The following is a 25190-nucleotide window of genomic DNA, read 5'->3' on the forward strand; positions in this document are numbered from 1 at the left end:
CAATCAATACTAATGTAGGGGAATTTCTTTTCAAAGATTGTTTCCAGTAGTTTTTGTTCTAGAGCCTACTTTGTGAAACAAAGTTGGGAGTCATTTTGTCCCGATGAATTACTAAACCGCGTGACTTAATTGGATAGAGGTTTTAATTTTCGTCATGTTATAATACCCACATGAAAGATGTGGGCTTCACAAAATAACTCTGCAGCAAAACCGACTGGACCAAATCGGGAGATTTTGGTATCATATTTCTTCTCAAAAAGATTCTCCATCCTTTGGTACAAGTGGTTTGAGTATACCGGTCCGTTCAAGTTTTGTGGGCCACCCTGTATAGTACCCTCTTTCGGCAAATGTGACGTAATCATTTTCAGTTGTGTAGGAGTTCGGTACTACTGTTTGCCAGCAGAAAACTAGATATCGGGCCATAATTATAGAAAAGAAATGTTTGTCATGAACAAAAACCTTTCCATTTTACAGGTTGTAGCTTCTGCTCGACGGCGATATGTATCTGGACTCTGTGTGGTGGTTTCGGGTGACTCTGGAGGGCGCTGTCTTCTTGATCGGTGTCCCTGGCAACCTACTCATCATCCACGTGTACGCGTCCAAGAGGACAAAGGTCACACCCCATGTCTTCATCATCGGATTGGCCGTTGCTGATTTCACGGTTTGTCTCTTGCGGATGATAGCCCTGGTCCAACTTTTCCCGCCAATTGACACGTTCAGGGCGACCAGTCAATTCTTCTGCCGTGTGCCGCCCAGTATTGACGTTTGGCCGAAGTATACGTCCATACTTCTGACAACGGCCGTGGCGGTTGACCGCTATCTGGCCATCTGCCGACCGCATGGGCGTCGGATGACCGTGCGACAGGCCCGTCATGCCGTCTATGCCTGCTTCGCTGTGTCTGTGGTCGTCACGCTCTCGTATCTGTTCATGCACGGAGTTGCACCGCTTCACGAAGGCACCACGTCTTGTCAGTTCCTCGTTCCGCCTGCGGTAATCACTACCGCGTTTATCTCCCTCATGATTTCCTTCGTTATCTCGTGTGTAATCATCGTGGTGTTGTACGTCAAGATCTACCGGAAAGTCAACCGGATGGCTAAGGTGCGTCCAGGGAACACCGTTCACCGCTGTGCCTCGCATGCATCGTCCCGTGTATCTCACGACGATTCAACGGCCCGGGCGGGAGGCATCACACCCAACCGCCTAATAGCCGCGGCCTCCCGTAAAACCAATCCTGAAATTCAACAAGACAAATCGGTAGATGAGCTGAAAGCTCGAGTGATGCCTCATCAACCACAACCTGAACCGAGAACCTCTGCGTGGAACGCCGATCATCAGATGGAGGAGTTACCAATTCTGAAACCGCCTACCGAACCCACGGTACCCAGCATCAGTAGCACAATAACTTCAAATAACACTTCGATTGCGAGCCCATCACCTCAAGCCACAAAAATAGACACTGGGACCAAAAGCGACCAATCAAATGCCCCACAATTCCACAAGAAAACCACGCTGATGTTGCTTCTGTCTACCATAGTCTTCATCGTCACACTCGTACCAGTGTGTATCGTAATGTTGGCCTACCCATTCATCCTACCGCTGCTAGCACACAACGAGGCATTTCGGTTCCTAGTCAACGTGGCCTCGTACCTGAACCTGGTCAACAACGCAGCCAACCCCGTCCTGTTTAGCTTCGTCAGCCGCCGGTTTCGTGAAGACATGAAAAGATCGCTTCGAAAACTATGCCGTGGGGGCGGCCGTTTTCGGGACTAGTCGCAATAGTTTCACTTTAAAAGGGCTTCAAAATCTCACGGCGATCCTCACTCATAAAACATGGGGAAAATGTTTTTCAGAAATGGTAGACGTATTCCATTTCCAAAAAAGGGGGGGGGGGGTGAATGGGAGGAGCCTAACTCTCCTGTTTTGGGCGACTGGTGGCGTTGTATTTGCCATTATTATGATGCACTGGAAAGCTAATACTATTGAACCGAACTCCACATGTTAGTGGTTGTACAATATGTGTATATTAAATTGCTAATGTTTGTTTCGAAAATCTGTAACCTGTCAACTTCTCACTATGCACTTTATCTAAGGAAAAAGAAAATCACTTATTTTTTTTTTTTTTCATATATAAAAAAATCTCGCTCCACAATTATTTCTCACCGTCACCCTTTTATTTAATTTTAACAAATGACAGTGAACTATTTTCCAACTTTGTTTTATTATGAGTTATGCTAATATTATAATTACTAGCATTAATTAAAAAAAAATCGCTATCGTTCAGTTCACACATTAATTCCTCTCCAAGGCTCAAGATGTTGAGGAAGAGACACTCGGGCTCAGCCACTCCCCTCATGACAGCATGCAGAGTATAGCCTGGCCAATGGCTGTCCGCGCCTGCGTGCCGTCATTTTGACACGCTGTCACGAGGTGCAAGGAAGTGGCGTGGTCAATATGTCGACCTCCTGTAACCAGTTGGAGAAATTCGTCCTTGAACAATGCTTCCGAGTCGACGACCACGCATAATATGCGCTGGGTTGGGCGCTAAGCAACTGCGCCACCTCGATTTCAGCTGTAACCAGAATGTCACAGTGGAGACGGTGAGGAAAATACGAGAGGTCCGGGGAGGAGGACTAAGGATCGTGACTGATGGCTGCCCCAGGGTGCCGAGAGGGGGCGCTGCGTCAAGAGACACCAAGAAAGATGGTCTGCGAAACAGCTGATTGACTAGCATTTGCATCTTACCCAAGCAAGAGGGCACGCCCTCAAGAGTTCAAGATGTCTCCTATTAGAGAGGGCAATCCAAACCCCCAAAACGTAGTTAAAATAGATGCGTTCTTTTAGCTCACCTGGGTCGACCGGATAAAGGCAGACGGGTCAGCCACGACAGCCGGGCTAATCGAACGCTCAACCGCGGGCCATCACGATCCATCACGTGACGCCCTTAGCCGTGGCCGTAGGCACTGAAGAAAAACTCGTTACGGATTAGGTCTTGGTTTGAGATTTACTGCTTTGTAGTCCATTGCGCTAAACTCAAAAAGTTGGGGTGAAATTAAAGTCTCAAAAGTCGCAATGAACTTAATACATGATTACCTTATACTTCAAATAACACACTTTTTAAGTCCACTTGAGATTTATACTGTCCAGCCGCCTTATTTGTCCGTATCTAAAGAAAGACAAACGCATGCGTGACGTACTTCCACCAGTGACTCTGCTCCACGAGCAGGGTCTGTGGTGGCTGACCCGGGTAAGCCCCGAGAATGACGTCAGAACTAATCGAACGGCACGGGGATGACCTGTGTCGACCCGGGTGAGCTAAAGGAACGCACCCGTTATAATAAGTATTTATATGTGCAATACAAGATTCCATCGCTAGTTTCCACTATAAGGATGGTTTATGTCACTGTCGATAGCTAGTAAACTGAATGTTGCTTAAAACCCTGGCCAAAGACTTGAAGCACAGATCGCAGAATGTCTGGATGAATAGCGTCCACAACTTACTGGCCCAAGGGAGAACGATAAAACAGGACTTGATGCAGGGAACCACGTACCAGATGTGTGGCAGGAAAGTGAGGCAGGCAAAGTACACACCCGGGAAGGAGTAAAATGCATAGCATGTATTGATTTCACTGGTACTCCTTCAAGTACGTTTGTGTGGTTACTTTTCCTTTCAACTCGGTGATGGGTAAAATTAATAATGTTTAAGACGATGTTCGATTCGAATTCCTTCTGAAACTTTGAAGGAAATAAACACATTGTATGTAGAAGTCATAACTAAAGTCATGGCAACGTTTTTCGCCCAAAAGTGTTGAGTTGAGAAATTTGGACAGCTGAAAAGAAACTTGCTTGGAACGGAGAGAGGCATTTTTACTTCAACAATGCGTATTAGTTGAGCTTGACCCGAAAGTCTCAGATTGGGTATTCTATTTGAGCATGTTCTCATCAGAACAGTCAGGCATTCAGTCAGTCAGGCAGTCAATAAGTCAGTGACTCAGTCAGTCATGGGACAACAGGCTGGCCTTTAAGATGCAGCACACAGCAAATAGATATCAACTGATAAAGCTTGGTATGAGCTTTTTTGTCTGGTCTCACCCCAGCAGATGGAGAAGAGAATACCGCACAGCAGCGTGCAGATACGGTAGGACCAAGACTTGACGAAGGTGAAGGTGATGAAGCTGTAACGCCAGACCCTATCGAAACTACATGTATGCATGCCGTCTGGTTCCGCCAAGACCTCCTCAAACCACACCTGCAAGGGAAATGGGTTTTAACGATTTAGAAATCCATTCCTAGCTAAGCTCTGAATATAGCCAGCAGATATGGGTTACCAGTTAATACACCACGTAATGTGCATGGATTTTGTGGGTGGATTTTGACAGAATTTCGCTAAGCATTTTTTATAGCAGTTTAACGGGCCCGGGTCACGTAGCTGTGTTTTACCCGAGTAAGGTGTGGTACCAGAAGGTAACTTAAAAAAAAAACCTTACACTACTTCCGTAATTAAATGGAGTATGCTGCCATCAAGAGGCTCGAAATGTCCAGTTACATGTGTTCAAGGGTGCGGATCTTATCCTGACATGCTTATTCACATCAGTCGGGTCCTTGTCCCACATGTCTAGTTGCTCCTTCGTCTTCATATTCGAGCTCATGTGCTCGAACTGGGGCTCATTCGATATCGTCATCTTGAGGTTATTGTCACATTTGATCGGAGGTCTGTCGTGTTCAGTGTCTTGGTCCGACATCAGTGGCTGGAAAAATGGAAACAGATTTGAATGTTGGAAGCTGAAGTCTTGTGTCTGTAAATCCTGCACCTTCAGTTAACCCTAAAAGGCCGGGCGGATGCTGTTATGACTTTTTAGCCTCGAGCCTTGCGCATCTTTTGATACCAAAAACATAAAAATCGGACCACGGGTTGCCGCGCAGCATAAGATTTTCCGGTGCTACGCGCCGTCAAAACTGCATTTTCCCGTATACGTCGTGTACACAGAGCAGAATTACCATTTCTACATATGAATAATTAATTCGCCATAATTCCAAAACCCTTTGACCTATAGTCATGAATTTTCTTGAGTATGTTCATGATGAGTTGCTCTATGCATGTAAAGAGTTTCAATTTTGTTCGTTACTCGTTGGCCGAGATCTTGGGGGGGGGGGGGCGGAATCAGCCCCCCCCCCTCAGCTGAGAGATGGTCAAATAACCCGGCCCTTTTAGGGTTTAAACTGATTTTTGCAGAAAGGAGTACAAAATTCCAATTTCCAGAAATATTTCCACCACACTAAAATGATAACTCAATGTGTAATGAATAAACCTTGGGATAATCTTTAAGTGTGCATAAAACTGATGACAACTCCGTATTTTCTGATCAATAAATCATATTAGTCATTAATCACACGAAACACGGGTCGTTCATGTCCCTCATGCTTGATGTCCTTGTATAATCGTCCTTAATCGAAGTGTATCTTGATCCGTATGCCATAGGCCTATTATGAGCCAATGACAGGCTGTTTCATTCTCAGTCTGCTGTTCGTTTGTATACATGCATCCACATCGGTGTTGAACTCGAGACTTCAGAGTTTGAAACCGAGACCGAATCGCTGAATCTGATCTTATAAAGATGTTGCTGCTAAGAGCTATCATTGCTGTGTGTCTATCGGCCATTGTCATCATCAAATTTATTTGCAATACTTTATTGACAAAATAGTATATTTACAAGAGGATATAGGCCTAATGACAAAACAGAACAGCGAGAATACACAATAACCTAACGATGGGAGGTTTGCGGCATGTGAATGATATCTCTTTGTGAGTTGTGTGGTTCTGAAAAGAACCACTTAGTGTAACTCGACACTACCCCCTCCCTAGCAGCGGGTACTTTAAAGGTATAGTCCATCATTTGCAGCCATCCGAAAAGTAACTGGCGTAATTATTGTTGAAAAACAAACTTGGTTGAAAGATAGTAAGGGGACTAAACTCCCTGTGAAATTATTCTTTCTGGGAAGCTGTCATTTTGAAGTAATCAACGAAAGAAGGCACTTCCAACGGTGATTCTTAAGAAGCACCGTAGGAAAATTTAAATTAGTAGTTCGTTTTGTTATTCAGCGCAGCGCGCACAAGTATTGGAACGACGCACACGCGCGCGCGGTTGTTATAATTCGTCGGATCAGTGCGCGACGTCGCGTATAGCTGCAATTCAAAACAATTCAAAACATGATTCAGTAACTTTGGATTTGAAATTGAGATCTTAGAATGCTGTTTTTCTCGAAATGTACAGCTGAAGCTTAGCTGAAACTTCATCAGGTTTGTTGCTCAGTATCCTTCATTAGATTTTGAACTATTTTGTTGCTTCAAACGAACAAAATGCACAAATTACAAATGATGGACTGTAGCTTTAAAAGAAATGATAACCGCAGAGTGATCTGAAAGAGAGCACGAGAACAATTTACATGAACGCACAGACGGAATGAGACTGGAATGCAGATATAAACGGTCCAATCTGGCTTTGGAAATTCCACAAGGGCGGGTGGGATTGTTTCTCGACCAAGTGAGTTGTTTTCGGGAGGGATACAGTCTACGCCAGATGTCACATAAAGACAGCACATTAGCAGCGTTGGTGAGAGCCATGAAGATTTTGGGCCCATGTTCAGTGGGCGTGCACAGACGATCAATAGAGGGACACTCAGTGCAATTACAATAACCACGTCAGAACAATGACAGCAATGATCCGTAAAATCGCTGATAGCTTGCAGAGCATCTTTGTTATTTTGGGGAATCAGACAATTTTACAATTCAAGTGATACATGTTTTTATCGATATCAAGTTTGGTATAAAAGATATGCCCATGGAATATTGTATTGGAATCGAGAATGTTAGCGCTACCGGTTTTTTTTTTTTTTTTTTTTTTTTTTTTAAGTAGTGACAGCTGCATTCCGGCGTCACTTCCTGGACATTTGTTAATATGTTCTTTATTGAATGGGAAATCAATATTTTAAGATCGAAAATCGGGGTGGTGGGGTCAAAACAAGTTTGAAAAAAAGTCAAAATTTAAAAACATCGAAAATGTTGCATGACCCCTAAGGTGGTAGGTTTCTGGAAGAAATACAATGTCGGGGTTATTACATAATTTTTAACATAAACTTAAAAAGAGGCGCATCGGGTTACAGTGGAGCATCCTCCAGTATTTAATGTGAGAAATGATAAGGCCATAAACAAAGTAAGAAAGAAGCAATACATGCATTCCATGATGAAGGAAGCAATTACATATCAAGTGATCTGATCAATTTTTGCACCCTCTGCTGCATGCTCTTTTGCAGGAGTGGATGGGGTTTCGCAGGGGTTTTAGTTGTTTGACAAGTCCCGGGACGTCAGAGGTGAATTTTCTGATGATCTGGGTCTTTTTCTTTTTGGCTTTGACGTGGGCAAGAAAGTTAATTATCTGTTTGTGTAAGAGAGGACCGTTAGTGGTGAAAATGGACTCGGGGATGAAATCATTGTCGGTCTGTCTGTCTTCCTACAGCATTGAGTCGGTGGCGGTGTTTGTTTCTGCGTCGATCGAGGCTGGGGAGGAGGGAACGGGTGTGTCGAGGGCTTGGGAAAGGGAGGGAGAGCCATCCGGTTCGACGATCATGGATGATTTGGGTGTTTGCGTTTGGTGAAATTGTGTCCCAGTTTTACAAGTTTGAGAGTGGAGGCGAGGGCGATTTGCTTCGGGTTGGTTTTCCTTTGGCGATTATGTCGGAGAAGAGTCGTGACAGCCGAGGGGGTGATCCCCAAACGGAAAGGTTCTCCGCAGGTGGGTTTGGAGGGGAAGTTGACGTGGAGGGATAAGTGGAGGGTTTTCAGAAGAGGTTTGGAGTGTGATTTGGGTGTTTCAGGGATAAATGTGGGTCCAGTTTCCTTACTTGGCGCAGGTCCGGCGGCCACAGCTAGCTTAGCTGTCTTAGTAGGCAGTCCTGGTGGTTTAGCAGGGGGCGGGGCCGGGGCAGCAGATCGACAGAGTTTTCACGGAGGCGGGTGACCCGACCGCGACAGTGGGTGCGGGTGCAGGACCGGCGGCACCAGCAGAGGAAGCTGGCTTGGGTGGAACTGAGGTGTTTTTTTTGGAGGATATTTGGCGCTGAATTTATTGTAAACAAAGGTTGGGGGAGGATTGAGTGGATTGTCTGGTTTGTCCGATGCTTCACCGTGGTCACGTACGTCAATGTCATCGTCGGGTCGTCGTTTCTTGCAGGAGCGGCTGACATGCCCGAACTCCCCGCAGTTGAAACACCGCACCGACTCTGTTGTGAGGAAGACACGGTATTTGACACCCGAGAACGTGAAATTGATGTGATCAGGGGGAAGATGTTTGGGGCAAATGGGAAATGAACTTGTTTGCGGAAGGGCATTATATGGGAGAGATTTTTCTGCTTGAGACCAAGTGGGAAGGGCCGAATCTGAGAGACTACCTTAAAACGAAGAAAGATTGTTCACAAGGACATATTTGGGTATTTCGAGATGGACATTGGAGAGAGTAATTCGAGTGGTCGGGCGAACGAGGGGGGGGGGGCGCCCTGTCGATGTCCTGTCGATGCCCTGTTGGACGGCGTCCACAACGGCCTCTTTCGAACTCAAATAAATAGCGACGAGACCATTGGAAATACGCGTATGTATATTTCATTAGTTGTTAACTGTTTAATGGGATGGCGCCAGACTATTTATGCAGGCTTAACATAATACGGCTTAACATTAGGTAATGTTTAATTACACATTTTATATTATTCATTGAAGCAGACTGGAATTTATTATAAATTACCTTGCTTTCATTTCTCTTCGCAAGTTCCAAAAATTAAGATTTTACTTAACTTTCAATTCAATATGGCCGACTCGTGAATAATATGGCCCATGTAAGCCTGAATTGAAACAGTGTCTAGCGCCCGAAGTGTGACGCCATTGGTAACGTTCTTGAAAGGCTCGTCACCAGGAACAATAGGTTTGGCAGGGTCGGCCGTGCTCACGCTTGGCTGCATGGCCCTTGAATGGGTGGCGACGCTTGACTAGCCATGATAGCTAATCAGGGCAGAAACCAAACAGAAATGGGCAAGAAATTAGCCTAAAAATACAGAAAAATGATAAAACCCGACAGAGAAAGGAGGGTTTTGCTTGATCTAAAAACAATACTGAACAAGATAATATGACTAAACTGGCTGGGTATATACCAGGTCTAAAAGCTACTAAAAAAAACTAACTTATTGCGGACCTCGATCGAAGCACGACTAAACAGAAGAAGGAGGAAGAGGAAGAGGAGGTGGAGGAGGAGGAGGGGAGGAGGAAGAGAAGAAGGCAATGACGATGACTATGCGCAACTATGCGCAAAAGCCAATAATTGTTTTAAATGGATTATGCATGATGCAACTTTCAAACAGAGGGCGCTATACATACCCGGAAGTGTGGGTCACGGTTTTGTTTATCAGTTTCGTAGAAAGAAGCAACGAAGACATAATTTATTTATTCATTTAATTTGTCAAGGTTTATAGGACCCCAAACCAGCGGTAAGGAGTTTCCTTAGTTTTACTAGATGCTCTTTATGGTAGACATTTTTATAATATTGTATATGTAGAAGGTACATTTGGAAGGTAAAATAAGCGGCCTTTTGTCACGGGATGGGTTTTTATGGCTTATTTATCGTGAGCCCTATACATGTATATGGCCACGCACTGGAATAAACTTTGTGCTAAGGGCCATAATGCATGTTCACATGTGTGCACAAAAAGTGGTTAAATGATGGCATTTTGTCATGGAAATGTCTAGGCCTGATCATTGGGGTTCTTTTATTTAAAGGAAGATTGCTTTGATATTTTGGGTCAAAATTAGTGAAAATAATTCATTTTTGACTCACTAAGTAGGTAATTTTTGCCCAAATCTTCAATATGATTAGTGTTTGAAGGTCGATTGATGTTTCTCTTGCATCCAAAGACATTTCTGAGTTGTTTGAAGAAAAGTCAATTTTTGGCCAAATTTCATCAAAAATGTAAGGCTAACCCCTTACAATTTTTTCAATTTTGGCCAAAATATGAAATTGCTTGAAACTTGCAGGGAAGATGCCTGAGGGTCCCTAGAGCATATTCCAACTGGAATTTTAGACAAATTTGGCAATTAAAAGAAAGATTGCTTCGATAATTTGGGTCAAAATTAGTGAAAATTATTAATTTTTGTTTCAATAAGTCGGTTGATTTTTGCCCAAATCTTCAATATGATTAGTGTTTGAAGGTCGATTGATGTTCCTCTTGCATCCAAAGACATTTCTGAGTTGTTTGGAGAAAAGTCAATTTTTGGCCAAATTTCATCAAAAGTGTAGGGCTAAGGCCAAAAAAAAAATAAGTCGGTCTCTGGTCAGCGCGCGCGTCGATTTTAAGCATGCGCGTCGATCTTTTTTTTTCCCAAAATGTTCCGCGGTAGCTCCAACAGCGCCCTCTATTTCCGCACCTCCTCAATTTTTTTTTTACCAAAGAGCACCAAGGAATGGGAAATTGCACCAAGGCAAATGATCGAAAGCACCAAGGCAAATTATGGAGGACACCAATGTACATGAGGACACCAAAAAAGCAAAATAGTACACACCTTGTCTGTACAATCCAAGCTTGAAGAAAAAAAGAAAAAAGCAAAAAAAAAAAAAAAGCCGCGTGGCCGCGTCAATTCCGAAACTTTGGTCTGACCAGAGACCGATTTTTTATTTTTTTTGGCCTAACCCCTTGCAATTTTTTCAATTTTGGCCAAACAATGAAATTGCTTGAAACTTGCAGGGAAAATGCCTGAGGGTCCCCAGAGAACATTCCAACTGGAATTTGAGACAGATTGGGCATTTAAAAGAAAGATTGCTTCGATAATTTGGGTCAAACTTAGTGAAAATTATTAATTTTTGGTTCAATAAGTCAGTTGATTTTTGCCAAATTTCATCAAAAGTGTAAGGCTAACCCCTTGCAATTTTTTTCAATTTTGGCCAAAAAATGAAATTTCTTGAAACTTGCAGGGAAAATGCCTGAGGGTCCCCAGAGCACATTCCAACTGGAATTTGAGACAGATTGGGCATTTAAAAGAAAGATTGCTTCGATAATTTGGGTCAAAATTAGTGAAAATTATTAATTTTTGGTTCAATAAGTCAGTTGATTTTTGCCAAATCTTCAATATGATTAATGTTTGAAAGTCGATTGATGTTCCTCTTGCATCCAAAGACATTTCTGAGTTATTTGGAGAAAAGTCAATTTTTGGCCAAATTTCATCAAAAATGTAAGGCTAACCCCTTGCAATTTTTTCAATTTTGGCCGAAAAATGAAATTGCTTGAAACTCGCAGGGAAGATGCCTGAGGGCCCCTAGAGCACATTCCAACTAGAATTTGAGACAGATTGGGCATTTTAAAGAAAGATTGCTTCGATAATTTGGGTCAAAATTAGTGAAAATTATTAATTTTTGGTTCAATAAGTCAGTTGATTTTTGCCCAAATCTTCAATATGATTAATGTTTGAAAGTCTATTGATGTTCCATTGATGGGGGGGGGGGGGGGGCGTCCCCCACTGATTGATGCCCATGGCAGCCCCTAAACCCTGGAATGCCCTTCCTATACAAATTAGATAAGAGCTATAGCAGTGAGGCCACTTTTAAGGTACTGTTGAAAACGCACCTGCTTCAATGGCCTTTTATTGATTCTTCAAAGCGATGGTGGGTGGGCTGACGGCTTGGGGTGTTAATTTTCTTGTGTGTAGCTTTTTATCCGTGTAAATTGAAGTTGGTGAATGTCTTTCTGATTTGATATTTTAATGATTAACATTTTATTTGTCTTTGTAATTTTATAATTTTATAATTTCGTATTCATGATTTTCCTTATAGTGTTTTTTTGGTATTTTTAATGTATTTTTAGAATACATGTATATTTTTTAAAATAGAATTTGCGCTATATAACATTATATTACATTAATATTATTATTAATATTATTATCATACGTTTTGGACCATGAGCAATCGATCGAGCATATTTGCGACGGTAACATGCTGCCTCTAAATAGTGTTAGGAAGACATTGAAATGTCTCCTTAATATCCGGTGTCTCCATATTAAAGGTGTAACTTACGTCGAAAAATGTCTCCTTATTATATTAACAGGAATTCAAGTTCATGTGCACATGGGGAGTCGGCACTTATTTTAAAATTTCTTGTACTAGCCATTGCTGCCGTGAGGGATTGCCGTACCCATACAACTGGGTTGAGAGGAGTAATTGAGGTAAAGTGCCTTACTCAAGGGCACAATACGCATGACCACGCCGACCGTACGGTCGGGGCTCGAACCCACAATTTCACGATCATTAATCCTGTGCTCTACGTATACTGCTAAGACCACTTACCCAACTTCGAAATCAGGATTTGTTAAATTTACACTCGATATTCTGGTAAATCTTGCAAGCCCGGTTAATATAATGTAGGCCATATGGGCTTTATTTATTTCAGGGCTTGATATGGTTGTGTCAACAACAACAAAAGGATACCCAGATGTAAATGTAAATTATTAAAAATCTAATAAATGTTTTCAAATAAGTTAAACATGTGAAACACCAATGTGTCCTCTTTCCAATGATACCTAGATTGTTTGTCTGTGGCCACGGATAACGGAGCATTCGTTGATATTCTGTCAAGGGTCAAAACTAGCCCGAAAATTTGGACTCTCAATACTGTGTATGAGAGTCCGAAAATTTAGGTATTGAAAACATGTACTGGCATAGACAGTGTCGTAGCACGGTCCTTTTTATTTGGGGGTAAACATTTTTGAAAAGGGCACTTGCACATCCGTGGTGAAATGTAGACAGGTTTTTTCTCTGGACTCCGTAAAATCAAAAGGGGGGGGGGGGGGTTACCCTCTCTCGATGCACACAAACGGCTAATACATGGTGCTTTTCAGGGCGATACATGTGCGAAATTCCCTCAAAAAGGAAACTTGTTCCGAAAAAAAGGGGCACTTGTTAAAAAAAGGCACTCTTTACAAATTATTTTTTTTTTTGGGGGGGGGGTAAGCCCGTTGAAAAAAAAGGCATTGCATGAATGGAAAAAGGCAGTCTTTAAAAAATATTTGGGTGTGCGTAAATACGTACCATTATTGTTTCGTATTTCTGCGCTTTAGTTGAGGTCCAGGCCTTATCTGATCAAAGTGTCAGCTATGAACTCATGCCCATATGCAGGCCTAATCCCTGAACATACATGCACCGTAGATGCGTTTTTATTCCTCCATGATCTATGCGATAGCAAGGGCACCTTACCTGAAAAGGGGTGAATTCAAAAGTAAACAAATTTCACAATGACTATGGAATGCCCAACCTACAATCATACTACTATAGTGATACGTGTATGAAAATGACGTGGCTTTGAATGATGATGAGTCACTGCCACTGGCAGTGGCCGGCTGGCTGCGCCACAAACTTATCTCCCGGCCCATCGTTCCGGCGCGCCGCTGCACGAGAGGCTCTTTTACGTGCTGTGATCATTCTTTATTTGGCGTACACAGAATTTACAACACACATTTTCGGCTCGACTGACACTGAGTGAGTGACAGCCTAGCATCTTTCTGAAAATGAAAATGGCGATGTTAGGTGACCTGTACGTCGATGCGACCACCGTGTTGGTTGCATTGACTACTCTGGCTGCCTTTGCTCTGTACAAGAGCTCGAAGCGACCGGCTAACTTCCCTCCAGGACCGTTTGCTCTGCCTCTGCTCGGGAATGTTACATGTGAGTAGTCGGGCCTAGGCCTACCAAATTATGGTCAGGCCGCCTAGTCAGTAGTAGTACCATAGGCATGGCATGTAGCCCCACTACAGTGTGGCCGCGGTATGCTGCGCTGAACCTCTGCATACCGCGGCCACACTAGTGGGGCTACATGGCATGATACCCTTTAGAACCCCGTTACAGCTGACTAATTGACACTCAAAAGTGACATTCTGATATTTCTTGACACATTTCAACAGTTGACAATGACACCTTCTTGAATATTATCAGCAGGTTTAATTTGTAGAACTTAGAAGGAGCCTAGAAGGGCAGGGCTTTGATTTATGAGGGGTTAAAGACGACAATGACAAACAGAAAATATATTTAAAAAGCAAGATGGCGAACTGCAAAAAACGGTAGGAAAGTCACATTTTTTTTTTGAAAGTGCTTTCAAAATTACAACTGGCATGAGTTTATGTGAAGAAAAAAGACTGCTTTGGCCTGCAAAAGTCACTTTGGTACTGGACAGTCATCTGCAAAAGTCAGTTTTGAACAGAAGTTCAGAACTCGTAAAAATAGAGGTGTCCTTAACACTAAAGATAAGCATTACCCATGATACTAGGAAGAGTTTCATACTCACCGGACGTGCAGACATCACTTAATTGATAACCCGTGCACAAACCCTATGAGACTGGTCTGAAAAATTGTACCGGTACTGTGTTTTCGCAGTTAACATGATAAATCACTAACATGACTAAATGCTTCAATATTTTCCTTGCTAAGTTGACTCACTAAATTATGAGTGAGTAGGCATGGTAGGACATGTTAATTGCTTCCTGATGGCTGATCACTCGGCCCGATCCAGCCAAAGTCACTGCACTCTTCCGATTTAGGAATAGGATGCAATTATGCACATTGTGGGGAATGTTGTAACAGGTGAGTGGTACGTATTGGAAATGTCAAGCGATTCCCACCGTAGTTACAGCTCTGGAGGGGGAGGCAGACGAAATGTTTTTACAGTGTTAATATTAAACCATTTTCACTCATTTTAGGAGCTATACAAATCGTCTTTGTCCCTCCATCCATGAGCCTTTTGTTGTTTGTTTTAACACCTCTTAATAATAGACGTTATGCATAGCAGCCATCTTAGAGAGCAATGATTTTGTTTTGCTGGGATACGAATGAGTTTGTGTATTCCTTTATACTGAATTAAAATAGCAAAAGATGCCCTGTAAGATGGCCACTACGCAAAACGTCTATAGTCGGGAGAGTCAAAACCTAAAACTGAAGTTGGTGCTCTTTCCTAGAAACTGGGACCATAACTACACAATCACTTTCAGAATACTGTGCACATGAATAATTTTTGGATGACATCGTGAATCTTTGCGTTTTATAATTGACTGCAGCATTTTTGTCCAAAACTGCGTTGGAGGTCATGTGCGATCTGCACAAGCAGTACGGCGGTGTCTTCTCACTGAGGTTTGGTGCTTTCAACTTGATTGTACTGAACAACATTCAGGTCGTCCGAGAAGCGCTGGTGACGAAAGCCGTGGAGTTTGCGGGTCGACCGACGACATACTCCGGTACATGTTCACGGAACTTCAAGTTTGATTAGACAGTACAGTAGAACTTCCACCTGTTGGGACCGTCCAAACAATTGTTAGGACCATTGCCAACTGGTCCCCAATACCCTGTGAAATTATTCCGCCAGAAATAGTTTTAATCGAAAGTAAACAATCAATGATGGTGGTTTTAAAAAGGTGTGCCCGCTGGCAACCTTTTTTTTAATGTGTGTTAACAACAGAATCCAGTTATGAGGCCCAAAAAGTTGCGTGCATGTGCTGAATTTTCCCCCTTTAACTCAATATAGCCAATGTGTTAAAACTTCAACTGGTTGTTACTGTATTAAGATTGTGAGCAGTTTTGTTGCTTCAAACGAGAACAAAACTGCACGGAATGCATTGTAGCAATTTTTATTGTTCCGATTCTCCAGCTGAAATCATCACCGAAGGATACAAAGATATTGCCTTATCGAACTACGGCCCGCAGTGGAGATACCAGCGCAAGCTTGGCCACACTGCAATTAGGTTAGTTCCTGTTGCCATCAATCATAAATTTATTTTAAAAAAAATTGAAAAAAAATTAAATACCATCAGTGCTCAACAATCACATTTCACAATCTAATACCGTTTTTTTTTTCCCAGGCATTTTGCGCAGAAAGAACAACTGCAGAAGCTCGTCTTCAGCGTCACTCCGCAAATTGCCAAAGTTCTGGATGATCTTGGGGACAAACCGTTTGCACCCAAGTACACCATCGGCCAGATCGTGTATAATATCCTGGCAAGCTTGTGCTTCAACAAACAGTAAGTAGCGTTTATGTTAACGGTGCACTTTTGCCTGCAGATTTTTGCACATTTTTGTGTTTTTTAAGCTCTGGCAGGAGCTTCTTCATGTCACTTCGTGGTAGGTCTGTCCCCGGAAAATTGACCGAAAAGCGAGCCCCTTAAAGTCTCCCATAAAATATAACTACCAATTGACCAAAAATTGACCAAATGCAATGACCTCGTCAGTAAATGCACTCTTGGCGAACGTTTTCAGAACACACACAGTTGTCTTGAAAACAAATGCCCAAACGACAAATGGTCCGTTCTTCCCTTTAAATGCTAAAAGTGGAGGGGGGTTGAAACCCAACATAAATAGCAAACCGCAGACTTTGAAGGTACATGCAACTCTGTGTACTTTTATCGTCTTGTTTCAGATACGAGTTCAACCAGCCTGAACTGTTGCAGTGGATTCAGTTGAATGTTGATGCACAGAAAGCCTTCGGCAATGGTCTGATCGGTGACTTCTTTCCTGCCTTAAGTTTCATTCCAACTCCGAGTGAAAGGAAGGTTCGGAAGATTCTTGCAGAGATGTTAGGGTTCTTCAGAAAGAAGATAAAGATACATAGGGACCAGTTTGACCCAGGTGAGTCAAAACCAAACATTTCATTTAACATTTCCCCTGCAAAAATTCCATCCTATCAATAGATTGGTTGTAGAACCAGCCACTATATCAGATAAAACCAGCCAAAAAGCACAGTTAATAAGATATCGGCACTCGTAAGTAGATGGTTGTGGGTGCGAAGCCCACTTGACTAAAGACCAGTTCATACTTGACACGATTGCTATAATGCAATGGCAATTTAACGTTCACCAGAGATGAAATATGTTCTACTTTTGTAAACTCGCAGAGACGTCACAATTTGCTTTTCCTTAAAAAAATTGGTAGCCACCCATATAGGACTGGATAGGAGGAGTGCCAGAATGGCAGACTGGAGGTCGCAGGTTCAAACCCCGCTCCGGTCAAATTCTTCGTTCAACTATTACATTGCTTCTCTTTTGCAACAGAAAACGTGCGTGACTTCGTTGACTCGTTGCTGTTGACCCAGAAGCAGGCAATAGAAGCTGGGGAGGAGGAAGCCGAACACATCACCGATACTCACATTTGTCAGACAGTCTTTGACATTTTCGGAGGTAAAAAGATCTGTCTCATCTTTTTCAATATTAGTGACAAAGTGTCTTGCCCAATGACATGTCCAGATCGAGTAACCCTAACCTGGACGCCAAGCACCCCTCCACCCCCCCCCCCTCCATCTGCAGAATCACCCACAGATCGTAAGAGGTTGTTGATGCTCCAGACCATGAGGCCACGGCACTACACATAATCACATCATTTGGTGTGATTATCATTTTATTTTTTAAGAGAATAGCCAAAAATGTGTACTCAACATTGATTATAAAGGCCAGTTCATACTTCATGCGAATGCGATGTGAATTTGACGTCACGAAACATTGGCTGCAAAATGCGTCATAGTTGAAATGTTTGTGAATTCGCTGCGCAGAAACTTGCCCCTACGTCACAAATTCGCATTCCTTTTTGTGCCGAGTATGAACCAGCCTTAAGATGTTACTGTTTCAACACAGCTGGAACCGATACTACCACTGTCACTCTTCACTGGGCGGTGGGTCTCTTGGCCGAGAATCCGGAGGTCCAGGAGAAGGTTGCCAAGGAGATTGATGATGTCCTGGGTCGTGATACGCTCCCCTCGTTGGACGACCGCGGCTTGTTGCCTTACACCGAGGCCACCATCCTGGAGGTTCACCGCTATGGATCAGTTGCGCCTTTAGGCGTCCCCCATAATGTCACTACCGACACCACAGTGGGTGAGTATTTGGTCCAGGTGTCTAAAGTCTAGCGTTACCTTTCCGATTTTACTGGTTCACCAGTTCAGCGGATGACCACCGGTACATTTTTTCATCTTTGCGGTTAGACCGCAACTTACCCGCAATCCTGCATACGTGCCCGATTCTGTTCTATAATCGGTCACACGGTGATCAGTCACACGATAATCAGTCACATGATGACTAGTCACATGATGACAAAATGGCAGCCGTCCATGTTGAATCATGTTTCTAATTCTATTAACTGTTCAGGGTTCAATTATTAGATCTGTTTATCAAAAACCACTGACAAGATTGCCTCAGGATACATGTGTTTATGTATGCACATTGTTGTTTATGAGACACTCTACAAAAGGTAAACATGCGGGCTAGTGACAATGTCCGCGGGCTAGTTAAGAGTCTGTTTCAGTAGCCCGGCTGGCGTGTGAAAAATGTTAAGGTCGAACCCTGCATGTATACTTTACACCATATGCACATGAACAAGCACATGCACATGGTGGATCCCTTTGAATGTGGTCACTAAGCACCACCTGCTGTTTGTGCACGGAGACTATAGGGGGTACTATTAGGTTTTGGCATACGCAAATGAGTTTACCAAAACCACCCTCTTGTGGTCTCAAAAAAGCTCAAAAAGTCTGTGGTGTGCGACAGTACTGACATTATCAGTACATTTTTAAATGACTTGTAATTACTCCATCATTTTGTCATAAACAAATGTCATACTCCACATGTAACCTATTGAGACATAGCTAAAAAGCACCGGTAGTGCCCCCTAGTTGAACTTTTGACCAAGAATTTCTGAGGAAAAGATCAGAACCAGGCCAACTCCCATAGGTTTTGTATTGTCACGTATAGTATTAATTGTATTGTGTTGTAAGTATAGCTGCTTATATCACCGGGCCAATCACTATGCCCAGTCTTGAAGCCTGGAAATAGGTGGTCCTCATCCTTTTTAGCTATTTATACATGCAGCCTCAGGCTGTTGTGATGGGGGGATAGCCAGGCAAAAAAAAAAACCGCGGAGATAAAACACAGTTTTGTTTTTGTATGGGTACTGAACAAATACAGAGTAATCTGTGCATGTATACACTTTTTTTGCTTGAAATTGTTTTCTTGAGCGAAGAGGGCCTCTGTCCATCTATTTAGACTCTATGAGAAGGGATTATGTTCACCAAAATGCCTACTGAATGGATATTGTTAGACAGTAACACCCAGGCACCATCGTACTGAAAAGTTCAGTATGGTGGTGGATGACAACTAAAATACAATTGCAGCCTCGCAGGGTTAACCACTTGCGGCGGCCGGGATTACTTTCGGCCAAAAAACAGCATGTTTGAAAAAGATAAGATATATCAGCCAAATTTCAAAATTAGGTCAAACCACACAAATTCTGGCTCTTGAGAGTCATTTGGACAATATTTGTACTAAACTTCTCATCGTAACTTCATATTTTGCAACGCTCCGAGGCCTTGTCACAGAGTAATACTTGCTACGAAAACAGGCCGGAATGTACAATGTTCAAACTGCCAAGATCAAAACACAATGGGTACAAAAACAATGAGAACCACTGACATGTATACATGTCCAACGCCGGAGACTCAAGGAAAGCTTGCCCCTTCAAATGTACATTGCCAGCTCGTTTTTTCCATGTCTTCTCGCGTTAACTGATTAATATTATATGATTGTTTGTCATATTTGAGTAATCTTCTTTAAATAAATTTCTACAGCTGGGTACGATATCCCCAAAGGCACCATGGTGATGATTAACTATCTGGCTCTGCACAATGACCCAACACAGTGGTCCGAACCGGAGAAGTTTAAGCCGGGTAAGTTTGCAAGCTTGACAAGTTTATAGCGGCATCCGGCAACCTGAATTAGAAGGCCTTACTGCAGTGGTACCAAGTTCACACGCATGCTGGATGCATTCTTAAAAACAAGGCGCGTGTGCATCAGGTTTTAGTGCTTCTAGCAGTCCAGTTCATACTTCACGCGAAAGCGAAAGCGAAGCGAAATTCGTGACGTCAACAATACAGTCGAAGGCCGCCACCATTGTTGACGACAAATTTCGCTTCGCACAAGCTTTCGCATGAAGTATGAACTGGGCTTTAACTCTGAAAGAATACAGTACTTCTAGCTGTACACTCTTATCTTGTTAATCCCTTTGTCAACAAACTGGCCCCTGTTATCAGATACTGTTGCTAATCTCCTGCACTTGTCAATATCAGCTGTTTGACAGCACATGGAGCTTTATTACACTAAGTGTTAGGGATTATAAAGTCACTGTTTGGACAAAGGATTAAGATAGAGATAGGGCTGGCCAGTTTACAGTTAGATTGGCTGTTTCTCTCAGAAGTTTCTAGTGGAGGTTACACGCAATGGCATTTGGTAAATCTATATGTGGAAGGAGCCTGAAGTGAGTACAACCTGAGCACGACTCGCAGGAGCCCGGTGCCACCTCAGAAAAAGGCTGTTGCCTGATTGATCCATATGCTAAGCACAAACAGCTGAGAACCAGTCTCAAACCATACACATTTGATAAGATTTTGATCGGTAACCGTTTTTTTTTGGCTAAGGAAATAATTTTCATTCTTAGCAAAATTTTAATTTCTGGATCATACTTCACAGGAATGTTCAGAAACGTCTCCAGCAAAAGTTTCGCGCTGTATAAAGTATTCAAGTTTGTGAGTTCACAGCTCAAAAATGTGAAATTATGAAATAATAGCGCTCTTATTTGATGCAAACCAGTGGCATATAGTTAGGTGAAATGATTTTAATGATTTTAATAGTTAGGTGAAATGATTTTTGTCGAAGAGAAAATTGAAAGTTTTAAGCATTATTTCCCGTAAACAAAATTAAAATAAATTTCCTGCATGCTTTCTTTGACAGAGCACTTTTTGGACGACAACGGTCAACTTATCAAAAAGCTCCCAGAGAGCTTTCTCCCATTCAGCACCGGACGTCGCGTCTGCCTCGGCGAAGACTTTGTCAAGAAGGAAATCTTCTTGCTCTTCACTTGGCTGTTTGGCCGGTACTCCTTCTACAAGGTACCGGGCAAGGAGTCGGAGTCTCTCTTGACTCTCAACAAGGTGGCGACCTTGACTCACCAGCCTTTGGACGAAATGGAGATATGTGTCAAGAAGCGTTATTAGGCTTGTCAAGAGGTACTGACATTTTCAGAACCATAACATTGTTTTTGCAGATGTTTTTAAAAAACACTGCAATATCTGGTTCCTCTATTTCTGGTTCCAAGATCATAGTTAAAATTTGTTAATGATGCTTAGCACCAGAGCTCACAGCAAGAGAATATATAATAATGATAATAATATGCGGTGTTTATATAGTGCTTTATCCTAATGTTTCAAAGTGCTTCATCATTATTACCCTGCTCAATGGGCCAATGAAACATTCTAAATACCATCACAGCTCCCTTGGGAGTATACAGCTGGATGCTGCCATTTCGGCGCAAAGCAGCTGAAATCAACCACAATAACCATCTCTGCCCTCACAGGTACCCATTTACTCCTGGGTGGAGAGAAGCAATGAGCGACAAAGTCCCTTACCCAAGGGCACTCGCACCATAGCCGCACGCTGGACTCGAACCCACAACCTGCAGAATAACCCACAGACCAAGAATTCAATGCTCCCGACGCTTACAAATGAAATTTCGCCTGTCAATCAATAGTGAGATTCCAAGTCAGTCATAAGTCAAATCAAGTTAAATTACAGGTCATTATACCCCGCATTTCATCTGTAAAAGTAGCTCCTTCAAAGATTGAAATTGAAAAAGAAATACCACCCCCCCCCCAACAAAAAGGTGAAATAATCTTTTTAATTTCAACAGAAATAAATTAAAGCGGAAAATCTTTGCATCAGTTTGTGGTATAAATAGCATTTCAAACATGTGAGGAACACAAAAGTAGTTGTTGCAAAATTAACGTAAAAAAAACCGAATACAGTTAGACTTATTTTCTAAAAGGTTATGCGCAATTTAGATATAGATTTAATTGTAGTTTTTAGTGGGTTTTTTTTTTCTCAATTGTGTGTGTGTGTAGATTTGTGTGATTTTGATGGTGTATATAATTAAACGATCATAACCAATTAGACAATTTATGCATATTTTTCCTCGCAATCTCAATCTATAATCAATATGTAGGCAATTGCAATTATACCTAGTGATTGTGTTCATAGCAACTTAAAATAACAACTTAGAACTACAAAAATACTTCTTTGAAACAACTGAAGCAGTTTTGTTGAATGACCAAATATAAAGGGCTTATATACCATTTCTATAAAACGGAGAATATAATACTTCATTATTCCTGATCTATATTTACTATCTTATAAGGGCTTATAAACGATTTCTATATTTCCGGAGAATATAATACTTCATCATTCCTGATCTATCTTTACTATTTTATAAGGGCTTATATACGATTTCTATAAAACGGATAATATAATACTTCATTATTCCTGAGCTATATTTACTATTTTATATACAAATTCTGAATGATGTAAATTATGAATGTACATTTCATTTGCGTAGCAGGGTTTATATTGATACACATATACGAATCTATTTTTATAATTACTCTTTACAAGTAAATCGGCTACAATTTAAACAAAAGTAGTAATTTTCCTTCTATTTTGTGATAAAAAAAGTAGGCTGTCAAACTTATGAATGCATGATTTGTAATTGTGGAAAAAACAGCTTTCGCTTCAACACAATCCTATACCTTTCCCAAAAGGTCATCAATAATTGGCTTTAATTACAAAAAAGTAAATGGTTGTCAGTTTTGTAGTCCGCCAGGCGTATTTATAGAGTCTAGAACGAAAGCTTCAATTTAGTTTCGCTTGTATCATGATTGTGATATTATATAATGGCACACAGCAGCACATAATTTTCATGAATGCTGCTTCATTTACGAAAAAAGTGAACAGCTTGTTTTTTTTATCCGGTTCGTTGGTGTGACGTCAGTTCATTTTAAACCACGCCGGCTTGCCATTAAGTAGCATTGGAACCATTGGAACCGGAAGCTAACGCAATATTTTGAGTGTTTATCCAATGGGTGCTAGTATCAGTGGTGCGCGCGCGCGTGTATGACGTTTATAGTAACGAACCGGATAGCACACACTGTTCAAAGTTATACCAAAAGAGGGTAAGGGGAAAGGTTCGTAAAGACTTCATATTTTAGGAGAGTAATAATTTTAACATGAAAAATGATGACATTTATGACTTGTTCTCAACTTTCACATTCCATTATTATTTGCTATGCTTCAGTGTGTGTGTGTGTAATGAATAAATATATAGTATTGGTAGTGCTAAATCCAAATTCACGATAAATCCGTCTTTTTCTTTTATTCATTAGGGCTATATACCATATCGATAAGAGCTTGTTATTAATTAATGGTTTGTGCACGAAATGTGAAATTTATACAGGAATTATTAATTTTTGTCTCAGTAAGTCGGTGATTTTTACCCAAATCTTCAATATGTTAAGTGTTTGAAGGTCGATTGATCATGATGTTCCTCTTGCATCCGAAGATATTTCTAAGTTGTTTGGAGAAAAGTCATTTTTTTTCAATTTTGGCCAAAAAATGAAATTGCTTGAAACTTGCAGGGAAGATGCCCGAGGGTCCCTAGAACACATTCCAACTGGAATTTTCGACAGATTGGGAATTTAAAAGAAAGATTGCTTCGATAATTTGGGTCAAAATTAGTGAAAATTATTAAGTTTTGTTTCAATAAGTCAGTTGATTTTTTCCCAAATCTTCAATATGATTAATGTTTGAAAGTCTATTGATGTTCCTCTTGCATCCATAGACATTTCTGAGTTGTTTGGAGAAAAGTCAATTTTTGGCCAAATTTCATCAAAAGTGTAAGGCTAACCCCTTGCAATTTTTTTCAATTTTGGCCAAAAAATGAAATTTCTGAAACTTGCAGGGAAAATGCCTGAGGGTCCCTAGAGCACATTCTTACTGGAATTTGAGACAGATTGGGCATTTAAAAGGAAGATTGCTTCGATAATTTGGGTCAAAATTAGTGAAAATTATTAATTTTTGTCTCAATAAGTTCGTGATTTTTGTCAAAATCCTAAATACGATTAGTGTTTGAAGGTCGATTGATGTTCCTCTTGCATCTAAAGACATTTCTGAGTTGTTTGGAGAAAAGTCAATTTTTTGCCGAATTTGATAAAAAATGTAAGGCTAACCCCTTACAATTTTTTCAATTTTGGCCAAAAAATGAAATTGCTTGAAACTTGCAGGGAAGATGCCTGAGGGCCCCTAGAGCACATTCCAACTGGAATTTGAGACATATTTGGCAATTAAAAGAAAGATTCCTTCGATAATTTGGGTCAAAATTTGTGAAAATAATTAATTAATGTTTCAATAAGTCGGTTGATTTTTGCCCAAATCTTCAATATGATTAGTGTTTGCAGGTCGATTGATGTTCCTCTTGCATCCAAAGACCTTCCTGAGTTGTTTGGAGAAAAGTCCATTTTTGGCCAAATTTCATCAAAAGTTTAAGGCTAACCCCTTGCAATTTTTTTCAATTTTGTCCTAAAAATGAAATTGCCTGAAACTTGCAGGGAAGATGCCTGAGGGTCCCTGGAGCACATTCCAACTGGAACTTTGGAAAGGGTTGGGCATTTTAAAAACAGATTGCTTCGATATTTTGAGTCAAAATTAGTGAAATTATTAATTTTTGTCTCAATAAGTCGGTGATTTTTGCCCAAATCTTGAATATGATTAATGTTTGAAGGTAGATTGATGTTCTTCTTGCATCCAAAGACATTTCTGAGTTGTTTGAAGAAAAGTCAATTTTTGGCCAAATTTCATCAAAAATGTTAGGCTAACAACCCCTTGCAATTTTTTCAATTTTGGCCAAAATATGAAATTGCTTGAAACTTGCAGGGAAGATGCCTGAGGGTCCCTAGAGCACATTCCTACTGGAATTTTAGACAGATTTGGCAATTAAAAGAAAGATTGCTTTGATAATTTGGGTCAAAATTAGTGAAAATAATTAATTTTTGTTTCAATAAGTCGGTTGATTTTTGCCCAAATCTTCAATATGATTAGTGTTTGAAGGTCGATTGATGTTCCTCTTGCATCCAAAGACATTTCTGAGTTGTTTGGAGAAAAGGTCAATTTTTGGCAATTTTTTTTCAATTTTGGCCGTAAAATGGAATCGCTTAAGACTTGCAGGGAAGATGACTGAGGGTCCCTAGACCACATTCCAACTGGAAGTTT

General features: G+C 41.3%; 3 protein-coding genes across 3 annotated transcripts; 2 read left to right on the top strand and 1 right to left on the bottom strand.

Annotated features, from left to right (window-relative positions):
* The first annotated feature begins 499 nt into the window (after positions 1-499).
* On the top strand, positions 500-1771 carry LOC119729922 (octopamine receptor-like). Its single transcript, XM_038202704.1, has one exon. It carries the CDS (start codon positions 500-502, stop codon positions 1769-1771), a length of 1272 nt encoding a protein of 423 aa, XP_038058632.1.
* Positions 1772-3398: 1627 nt separating this feature from the next.
* On the bottom strand, positions 3399-5418 carry LOC119730649 (caveolin-3-like). The gene is made up of 4 exons (XM_038203640.1): positions 5392-5418; positions 4561-4746; positions 4093-4247; positions 3399-3591 (listed from the first exon to the last, which is right to left on the bottom strand). The coding sequence occupies exons 1-4, from the start codon at positions 5416-5418 to the stop codon at positions 3399-3401; spliced, it is 561 nt and encodes a 186-aa protein (XP_038059568.1).
* An 8032-nt stretch (positions 5419-13450) lies between these two features.
* LOC119730553 (cytochrome P450 2U1-like) lies at positions 13451-23268 on the top strand. The gene is made up of 9 exons (XM_038203528.1): positions 13451-13743; positions 15126-15302; positions 15713-15806; positions 15924-16082; positions 16478-16686; positions 17109-17234; positions 17685-17924; positions 19670-19768; positions 20829-23268. Exons 1-9 carry the CDS (start codon positions 13587-13589, stop codon positions 21089-21091), a joined length of 1524 nt encoding a protein of 507 aa, XP_038059456.1. The 5' UTR covers positions 13451-13586; the 3' UTR covers positions 21092-23268.
* Positions 23269-25190: the final 1922 nt, after the last annotated feature.

Source organism: Patiria miniata, unplaced genomic scaffold (assembly GCF_015706575.1).
Source record: "Patiria miniata isolate m_02_andy unplaced genomic scaffold, ASM1570657v1 HiC_scaffold_22, whole genome shotgun sequence".
In the NCBI taxonomy this organism is placed as follows: Eukaryota; Metazoa; Echinodermata; class Asteroidea; order Valvatida; family Asterinidae; genus Patiria; species Patiria miniata.